General features: G+C 30.7%; 1 protein-coding gene across 2 annotated transcripts; it reads left to right on the top strand.

The window, feature by feature from the left end:
- The first annotated feature begins 7,342 nt into the window (after nucleotides 1–7,342).
- LOC109121543 (probable glutathione S-transferase) lies at nucleotides 7,343–9,091 on the top strand. Of its 2 annotated transcripts, XM_059743191.1 has the most exons (3): nucleotides 7,343–7,516; nucleotides 8,015–8,358; nucleotides 8,450–9,091. In XM_059743191.1, exons 2-3 carry the CDS (start codon nucleotides 8,134–8,136, stop codon nucleotides 8,813–8,815), a joined length of 591 nt encoding a protein of 196 aa, XP_059599174.1. In that variant the 5' UTR covers nucleotides 7,343–7,516; nucleotides 8,015–8,133; the 3' UTR covers nucleotides 8,816–9,091. The 2 variants fall into 2 exon arrangements, with proteins under 2 accessions (XP_059599174.1, XP_019080968.1); XM_019225423.2 differs by lacking the exon at nucleotides 7,343–7,516 and having other exon boundaries at nucleotides 7,979–8,369.
- Nucleotides 9,092–10,281: the final 1,190 nt, after the last annotated feature.

The raw sequence follows: 10,281 nt of genomic DNA, 5'->3' as shown, positions 1-10,281 counted from the left end.
GGATGTGGGAGGTATGGGGGATATGGGTTAGGAGAGAGAGTGAGGAAGTAGGTGAGGAAAAAGAGGAAGAAGAAAAAATAAAAATAATATAAAATAATAAAAATTTAAATTTAAATGGTATAAATGGGCAAAAAAAAAATCAAATATAATCGGATTGAAATCTAAGGATAAAATTAGGCTAAAACAATATAAAAGTAAATTTTGGACAAATTTTGGGGTCTACAATATTTGAATAGGAGTCATGTGCATTGTAATGACCAGGTATTTTAGGCCACGTTGGAATTTCAAGTTTGAAAATTCTTCTATTTGGTGATAGTTGAAAAGTAAAAAAGGCAAATCAAAGAACACATGCCAAATTTAAATTGATGAAATTCAAAGGATTTTAGTGGTCAACCAAAAGAGTTGAATTTTTGTGTCATATCAGCTTTTTAGTATGAAATTCTTAGGGTTGTAGAATGTAGACCTTCAAATTTACCTCACCCTTTCTTTTTATTTGTTTATTTACTTTTTTAAAATTTATTTTAAGGCTCATTTTGTTAATGTTTTTAGCATTCCTTTTTATTTGTTTGGCCCAATCTTTAATACCCATTTTGGTATCAAATCCCATCCATCTATTCATAGATTGCATTCCCACCATCCATTTTGGTATTGGACCTTGGCTTGTTGGATTGTTGTTTGGTTTGATTTGGGCCTAATTGCATTTGCTTAATTGTTCTTTTGGGTCCCCTGTGTTCGGGTTGATATCTTGGCATTATGCAGAGAGCAGGAAAAGGTATAGTTGTGGACCTCGCATTTTCGGCTCATGTGTTCTCCACTCGATGGCGAGCTCGATTTTTATTTGAAAAATTGATTTTATTTGATTAAAAAAAATGACTTGGAGTCGCCACTTATTTTTGTTTTTATTTAAAAAGGTAAACAAAATAAGAAAGAAAACCCTAAGTGCGACTCCTTATTTTGGAAAAGGTGATCTACGAGAAACCGGATCGGGCTCGGGGGTCAGGTTACTTATCGAGAAGGTACGGTAAAAGACCATAGCACCCCTCTAAGTCCCTAAAATCGGGTCTCTACTAACAAAATGAAGCTGACGTGGCAATTTACGAGTAAATCAGTGAATATCCTGAATGATCATGCACATATAAGAGTCGAGACATGCATAGACAACGATTAGAGGGAAAATAGGTACATACCTGGGCAACAAACCGGCATGCGCTATCAATAGAGAGGGTTAGTACACCATATAAAGCACAAAACATACCACATGCATCACTAAGCAGGGATTAAAATTGTTCGAAGGTTAAATTCATTTGAGAATCGGAATCTTAGAGATTATTTGAAAATTAGATTCTTAGGAATTATATGTAAGAAATGAGAACTTTTAGATAAATTTGAAAGAAAATTGGGATTTTGAAGAATTATTTGAAGGTTTGGGATTTTTAAGAAAAATTAAGTTACGAAAATTGGGATTATGGGAGTTAAATTTCAAAAGGGATCAGAATCGTAAGTTATTTGAGGCGTAGAAATTATGAAAGTTGATGCGTAAAAAATGGAAAATCTTAGAAATCATTCGAATGCAGAATTTATAGAAATAATGAATAAGATGATAATAATAATGATAATAATAAGTAGCGGGGTAAATACGGGAATTGGAGCATGGGAAACAGGAAATTAAGTTCGGAGATAAGACAATTGGAATTTCAAATAGCTAAATTTAGGAATCGGAATTTTGAAGAATTAGACTCTAATGATTGAAATTTTTAAGAGAAATAAATGGTAAGTATGGAGTAATGTTACTGATTAATCAAAACGATATTTGGGCGGATGAATAGTGAATAGTGGGATTTTGAAAATTAAATTTTGAAAGTCGGGCCTTTGAATAATTGAACTCTAATTATTGGGATTTTTAGAAGAAAGAAACAAGTAAACGTGGAATTTATAACAATGATAACAAAGATGATATTTGAATGAATGATAGTGAATGGTGGAATTTTTGAATCTCAAGGTTAAATTTGGAAATCCGGTTTTGAAGAATTGAATTTTAATGATTGAAATAAATAAATAAATAAACACGGAATAATGATACTAATTAACAAAAATAATGTTTAGACGAATAAAAAAGAGAATAGTGGAATTTTTCTAATTGAGAATTTGAATTGAAAAATTGAGTTAAGACAAGAGATTTTTGAAGAACTAGGTTTTAAATAAATAGACAAATATGAGATAATAATCCTAATTGATGAAAATAAGATTCAAACAAATTGCTGAGAAACTAAATTAAGACGGGATTTTTGGAGGATTAGATTTTAAATAACTAAAAATACGAGATGATGATTCGATTTATGAAAATAAGATTTAAACAAATATTTGAAGAATTAATTTAAAGCATGAGATTTTTGAAGGATTGGTATAGATAAATAAATGAATATATAGGATAATAATTCTCATTGATGAACGTAAGATTTAAACGAGTATTTGAAGAATTAAATTACGGCATGGGATTTTCTTAATGGATTAGAATTCGAACAACTAATAATACAGGATGATGATTCGATTTATGAGAATAAGATTTAAACAAGTATTTGAAGAATTAAATTAAAACTTAGAATTTTTTAAGGATTGGCATAGATAAATAGGAGAATATAGGATAATAATTCTAGTGGATAAATATGAGATTTAAAAGAGTATTTGAGGAATTAAATTAAAACATGTGATTTTTTTTATGGATTGGACTTTGAATAAATAATAATACGGGATAATGATTTGATTTATGAAAATATGATTTAAACAAATATTTGAAGAATTAAATTAAAACTTAGAATTTTTGAAGGATTGGCATAGATAAATAGGAGAATATAGGATAATAATTCTAGTTGATAAATATGAGATTTAAAAGAGTATTTGAGGAATTAATTTAAAACATGTGATTTTTTTGATAGATTTGACTTTGAATAAATAATAATACGGGATAATGATTTGATTTATGAAAATATGATTTAAACAAATATTTTGAAGAATTAGAATTAGGTTTTAAGGAATGAGATTTTAAAATGTGATAAATAGATACATACGGAATAATAATAATAATTAATAATCATAACGTTTAAGCCGGTGAAGTTGAGTAGTATAAATTTCAAGATAAAAACATAATTAATAATTTGTCTTTAAGTATGAGTTAACTAAATTGGTAGAAATAAGGTAATAAATAAAAGGGAATGATTTGGTTAATTAATTATGGATATTAGAGATTTTGTTTTCTTTTTTAAAAAGGATTATTTAGGAATGAAGTGGCCAAATGGGCTATCCTGGAATAGGTATGGGCCATGAGAGTGAATAGTACAGGGGGCATGAGGCCCTTCATTAATGCAACTGGGCTTAGGCTTCCAACCAGGCCCATATCCATCATCTTGGACAAGCCTCTAACTCCAACTCCATCACAAGCTTAGGCTTGGTGCTCCAAACCAAGCCCAAATCCAATACTAACGTGGGCGGGCTCAAAAAAGACCATCTTCCTCATCGGCTACCCTTTGTAGCTGCATCAAACGCTGATTCCTGGAGGCAGCCTGCAGCATCACTGAAGCACCTCATATGATCGACAGGACTGCCAATAACTTCAGAGAGAGCCAAACGCAGCAAAGCGAAGAGAGAAGTGGAGCACTCGGCGATGGCTACAGAGTCTCTTTCCGCGACATGCAGAGCTCTAAGAAGCTCAATTGGTTTTGATTCAGCGCGGCGGGCAGCAAGATGCTCCGACGAACCTTGGGGACACACGGACGTGGATCGGAGTCTGATTATGAGATTGGGGTTTCAGAGATGATCGGTAGGTCCTCCATAGACGCGAAGGAATGAGCAACGAGCTTGAGGAGATGGGTATGAAAGGTGAAAGGATATAGAGGTGCCCCTGTGCATGGGGCTAGGAGGATACGTCTGCTAAGTGCAATGGGTAGGGCATGAGAAAGACCTAGAAGCACATGGAGAATGGGTTAATTATTTCCCATGCATGGTGCCCACGTCCGCATGAGAAATGAGTAGTGGGTTTGGTTAGGCAGGCATGAATGAGGTTGAAGGTAGAGAGAGAGAGATAATGAATATGGCGGGTGTAAGTAAGCTTAGATTCCAGAAAAAAAAAATTACAAGGATCCACAATATGCATGTTCAGACATCAAAAATGAAAATCCTCATGCCTAGAAACTATCATAACATGGCATAAAAAACAAACAAAAAAATAAATAAATAAATGAATGAATCCGGTTTTCAGAATCCATACCTGTGTTATCTCCTTTTTCTGCTCGTTTTCACGGTATGTCCCCCCTTTGCCAATCTCTATCTTTATCAGCATAAAAGAATTCTCTACCCTATTGGTCCTCCCTTCCTCTGTAACTAGTCGTCTCTCCCCCGAAAAAAAAACCCCTCGTTTCCTTCCTTTTTTCCTTGTGGTAGCAGGTGCTATCTTCCCGGGCAAGCCATTATCTCCCTTTGTTGTTCATCACATCAGCATCATGCCTTCTCTTCCTTGTTCCTCACATCAGCAGCATGGCTTCCCTGTCTCTTGCAGCTGGTCCCACGCATGGAGAGGGGTCCCCCCACACCCGAGAGGTGCTGCCAGCTCCTCTAATGATATAAAAAAACTAAAATACCCCTTGGCTCTTCAAAAGGGGTCTACAATAGTATATTGGGAGCAGTTAAAGTAGTTGAAGATAGGGCATGGGTTAGACTGACTAAGAATTGGAATTTTTGGGATTAAAAAGGAAGATTGGAGCAAAAAAGAGGAGAGAGGGACAACTCTTGGGACTTTTCTAAAACTTCTCTGTATTTTCTATGCTATTTGTGAGAGGGTCGAGAGTTTTTCCTATTTTTGAGCTTCATTTTTTAAGGGTCATTACTATTATTGGGACTGCACTTATGAGGCTAATCATTCATCCTTGTCCTCTTGTATATATTTATTTTAATTTTCTTCCTATTTACATGTAAATGGACTTGTTTAGATTTTTATTGTATATATCTATTTAATTTATCATTCATGAATTTATTTTATTTGTTATTCATATTTGATATGCTTGGTTAGCATTTGTTAATTTATTTATTTGTTAATGAAAAATGTATGAAAAGTGTAATTTATTTGTGTTTTATCCGAATAGAATAATCCTATAATGAGATTTTATTTTAGTTTATTTTTAAAATTTTCTTTTTTCTTTGCATTGACATTCATTTTGGAATAAAAATTTAATTCTTTTAAATAAATATTTTTTTACTAATCTAAAATCTTTGTTTGATAAGGTATTTTTATATATATATTAATAAATAAAGACTATTTCCTAAAATTATATTAAAAAAATTTCTTGTATAAATAAAAATCTTCAAAATAAAAAATTGAAAAACTGATTTTTAATAAAAGTGAGAAAAAAAGAAGTTTTTTTAGAATAAAACTAAAGAAAAAAAATCTCTTTTAGTAAAACGAAATTTCTCTTTTTAACAAATTGAAATCTTCTTTTAATAAATCATTTTTAAAAAAATAAATAAATATTTTTTATTTTATTTTATAATTTTTTATTACGATTTTAATAAATTTGAAATTGTCAAAACCATTTTTAATAAATATGAGATAAGCCAAATTCTTTTTAGATAAACTTGTTTTTTTTTTTTTATTTAAGGGAAATTTTTTTTTTCTTCTTTCCAATTAAATTTGTAAAATATTTTCTTTATTACTAAGTATTAAACAAAAATCCTTTTGGATAAACTTATAAAAAACTCTTTTGTTTTTTTGAAGCCAAGATTCTTTCTTTGTAAACAAAATTGTGAAAAGTTTTTTTTTTTTTTTTTTTCTTTTTTTACACAAAATCTTAAATTTTTTGTTATGGTAAAAGCCAAGCAAAATTAATTCTTTTAAATAAAATTGTGAAAATGTAAAATTCTCTCTTTAAACAAATATAAAATTTTGAAGTTTCTGTTTTTTCAAAAATCAAATTGTATTGTTCTTTTAAATAGAACTTGAAAAACATGTTTTTATTTATTTATTTATTTATTTTAATAAAATTAGGTAATCCTTTTTAAAATTTTATTTTTATTTTTCTAAATTAGAAACCTTTAAATTGAAGTCCCTTTTTGTAAAATCAAGGACAATTTTATTTATTTATTTATTTATTTTTAGTCCTAATAAAATTGAATAACCCATTTTTTTTCCAACAAAGATAATATTTTTTTTCAACAATTTTAATTTTTTTTTTAATAAAATCAAACAACAAACAAATTTTGGTAAATAAAAGGGGATTGAAACATTTTTGTAATAATTTTGTAAAAATTCATTTTCCTATTAATAATCTCTTTTTGTATGAATAAAATTAGATTGAATTTTGATGTTTTTTGTAAATAAAATTGTAAAAGTCTTCTTTGTTTAATTGAAATATCCTTGCTAGATAAATTTATAAAAGGTATCTTCTTCTAAATATAAATTAAATTGAAATGTTTTTGTAAATAAAATTCTAACAATTCATTTCCAAGCAAAGTTAAATAAAAATCATTTTCTTATAAATAAAATCAAATTCTTTTTTTTTTTTATGAAATTATTTTTAATAAATTCTTTTAGCAACAATAAACATAAATAATTTTCTTAAAAATTGAATACAAATGAAATTCAATCAAATAATTTGTTGCAAATAAATTTAAACTTTTTGTTTGTAAAAAATTAAATTAAAATCATTCATTCAAAAATGTTTTTAATAAAATCCTTTGAAATTCATTGAAAAACTTATTTTTGAATTTTTGTTAATTAGTTCAATAAATCATTTTTTATAATTCTCTTGTCATTTATTTTGTGCATTGTTATAATTAGATTTTATCATCATTTTTGTGTATATTGATTTGTTCACAATTTTCTATATTTGGTAGTAGAAACCATATGTGTACGAGCTTAAAGGAATGTTACGACTCACTATTGTACCTTCCCAATGGATAACTTGACCCCTAAATTCAGACTTTGATTTTTCACAGACCTTTTTTTTTTTTCAGGAATCACAGTTAGACTTTTTTTGCCGTCAAGTGGGGACATAAGTAAAAAATGCAGATCTATAAAGAAATTGAAATTTTTAAAAAAATTAAAAACATAAACGAAAAAAAATTAAAATTATTTAATTAAAAATTAAATTAAATTAATTATTAATAAATTAGAGAAACTTAAAAATATTTATGTTAGTGTTTGATAATTTATTTGTAAACTGTAGTTGAAAAATAAAATTAAGAAAAGAAAATAAATTGAATTGAAAAAAAAGAGGGAAAAACTAAATAAATAATATATATATATATATATATATATATATATATATATATATATATATATATATATATATAAAAGTTGCGTGCACTGTGATGTGGTGTTTTAAAAAGAAATAGAAGGAGAAAGGAGAAAAAGTTACAGAAGGGGGAAGTCGGCTGAGAGGAGGAAAACGCTGTCCACCTTTAGGCTGCCATTTCAATAATAAAAATATAAAAAAAATAAAAATATAATACTATCTCTTGTTGTTATTGAGTATTGGTTTGTATATTGAGCTTTAGTTGGAGGAAGTTTTGGGGTGAATTATTTTTAGAAAAAAAAATAAAAAAATCCACGGTGCTTTGGTTAACTGTCAGCTTGGATTAAGAAAAATCATTGGAATCAAACCTTTGACCTAGGGTTATGGGTCAAGTTCTGGGTTGCCTAAAAACCTTTGACCTAAGGTCATGGATTAAGTTTTGGGCTGCCTAGAATTTGAGTCGTGACACACATCCTTACGAAGTGGTCCACCATGTGACTAAAAGTAATAATTAATCAGTCCAAAGACTTCAAAACATAGCGAAGAAGGCTTTTGTTTGAGGTTTGCTTTTATTACTTTTTCATTTTCCCAGCGTCATCACTAATGTTTCGACATTACTTTCATTTTCCAAACGTCAGCTATGATGTTTGAATATTTCTACTTTGCTTGGATGTATTTTGAAAGAACTCGTATTGTGTAAATTTCACAGCCTAAATGCATACATAAAGGCTCAGCTGCTATTTCATTTACAGATATCAAAACATTATGGCGGAAGAAGTGAAACTTTTCAGAACATGGTCAAGTCCTTTTGCTCTGAGGATTGTTTGGGCTCTCAAAATCAAAGGCGTAGAGTATGAAACCATATTTGAAGATCTCTCCAACAAGAGCCCTTCACTTCTCCAGTATAATCCTACCCACAAAAAGGTTCCAGTTCTTGTACACAATGGAAAACCGATCGCTGAATCGTATGTCATTCTTGAATACATTGATGAGACATGGAAGGAAACTCCCTTGTTGCCTGAAGACCCTTACGAGAAAGCCATGGCCCGCTTCTGGGCCAAATTTGGTGATGATAAAGGTTGTTCCTTGGTTGAAACGGAATTGGAAAAGGCCTTGTATATATATATATATATATTGATCCATATTCATTTATTTTGTTTTGGATGCAGGTTTTTACATCAATTTTTTGGGGTGTCTTCGTTAAGGAAGGTAAAGAGCAGGAGGAAGCTATGGTTGAAGCCATGGAGAACCTCCAGTTCTTGGAAGAAGAACTCAGGGGAAAGAAGTTCTTTGGTGGAGAAAGGATTGGGTTTGTTGATCTTGCATTGGGTTGGCTTGCTAACTTGATCAGCATATTGGAAGATGTAGCTGGCCTGAAAATTGTGGGTGAAGACAAGTTTCCATTGTTGTCGACGTGGATGAAAGACTTTGCGGATTCTCCAATAATCAAGGACAACTGGCCACCTCGAGACAAGATGATTGCCAAGTTCCAGGCCCTTCGTGATGCCAAACTTGCAGCAGCAGCATCTAAATGAACCACTTCACATCGCTTATAACAGAGATTTAGAGTCCATGAAGTAGTATGAATAAGAATCAAAATGATACATGCCCTGATTCACTGTGTGTGCGCTATTTTTATATTTCCAAGTGTCATAAAGAGAGGCCCGATTCTCTTCTTTCTTACTGAAGAACCGGTCAAAGGGTCATCAGCTAATCATCATAAATATTCAGCTCTTTTTAGCATGCAACAAAATGTTTCAATCTTATGTTGAATATACGGGATTAATGAAATCTAGGTGTTTGTTTTTTTACTTAATTCTAAATAGAATGTTAATGTTTAATAGTGTTAAATATTAGATTGTTTGTTTTTTTAGTATTTTATTTTTATTAAGTATTAAAAAGTAAAAAAAATCAATATGTTATTTTTTCTATTTAGAAAAAATTACATATTTTGACTTTTTCTATTTAGTAAAAAGTTTATAATAAGTTATGAAAAAGTAAAAAAACAAACAATCTAAATTCTGAAAACAAATTATTTTCAACAAAAAGTCAAAAAAATAAACACCACCAAATATTATAACCCCATAAACAATTTCATTTTCAAAATTATACTACATCATGCTTGTTTGGATACACTTCTTTTATTATTTAGAAAAATATATATATATATATAATTGTGACTTCTATTTAATATACAAAATACAAAAACTCTTTGGTAATGTTTGGTTTTCTAGATATAGAATGAGATTGAAGAAAAGATGAGAGGATATATCTTATTGTATGCCTAACCCAGCATTAGTTAGGATAAGTGGTGCAATATGTTATTGTAGATCCCCTTAAGAGAGCAAAGACAAGGATGATGCCTCGCCACCTGGAGGAGCTGGCGACACCTAGGATAAGGGGGGGGGGTGGGGGGCCCTTTGCTGCTGGAGAAAGCCAAATTGGATGTGTAGCAAGACGTGATGGCCGGCCGGCCATGCTGACGATGGGAGAGAAGCCATGCTGCTGATGTGATGAACAGCAAAGGGAGGTAATGGCTTGCCCGGGAAGATAGCACCTGCGGCCACAAAGAGAAAAAAAAAGAAGAGAAAAATGGGGATCTTGAGAGTGAAGCTGGAAGAAGGCGAGAATAGGAAGGGAGTAGCTGCAGGTGAGTTTGAGGCGATTTTCTTGCTTACTTTGATTCATATTCTTCTCAACCTTTTCTCATTTTGGTTTGTTTTGCATTGCTCATCAGTTGGGTTGGATTATATGTTGAATCTCGTTGATTTTTTTTTTTTGGATCATTTTCTAGTTGTTGTTGTCGATCTTGCTGTTATCCTTATGGTTTGGCTTGGAGTTAATGGGACTCTATTTCTCATGTATTTTGTAACGCTAGCTTGAGGTTTCCTCACCCGAACCAGCTCATGGATATCACCTGAAAGGAGGCGTGATACACTCAAGTTCATTTTTGCTTTATTCTCCTTTTATTATCATTCCCTTTGTTTTCTTTTGGGTTTTG

Source organism: Vitis vinifera, chromosome 15 (genome assembly GCF_030704535.1).
Source record: "Vitis vinifera cultivar Pinot Noir 40024 chromosome 15, ASM3070453v1".
NCBI lineage: Eukaryota > Viridiplantae > Streptophyta > Magnoliopsida > Vitales > Vitaceae > Vitis > Vitis vinifera.
Note: the sequence above shows the minus strand (reverse complement) of the source record. Positions and strands in the feature narration are given on the sequence as shown.

What these genes read in the sequence shown, in the direction of transcription:
- LOC109121543 (XM_019225423.2), top strand. Translation starts at nt 8,046, where the DNA reads ATGGCGGAAGAAGTGAAACTTTTCAGAACATGGTCAAGTCCTTTTGCT. An exon ending in ATGATAAAGGTTGTTCCTTG is followed by an intron (nt 8,370 to 8,449) that starts GTTGAAACGGAA and finishes TTTTGGATGCAG; the next exon opens with GTTTTTACATCAATTTTTTG.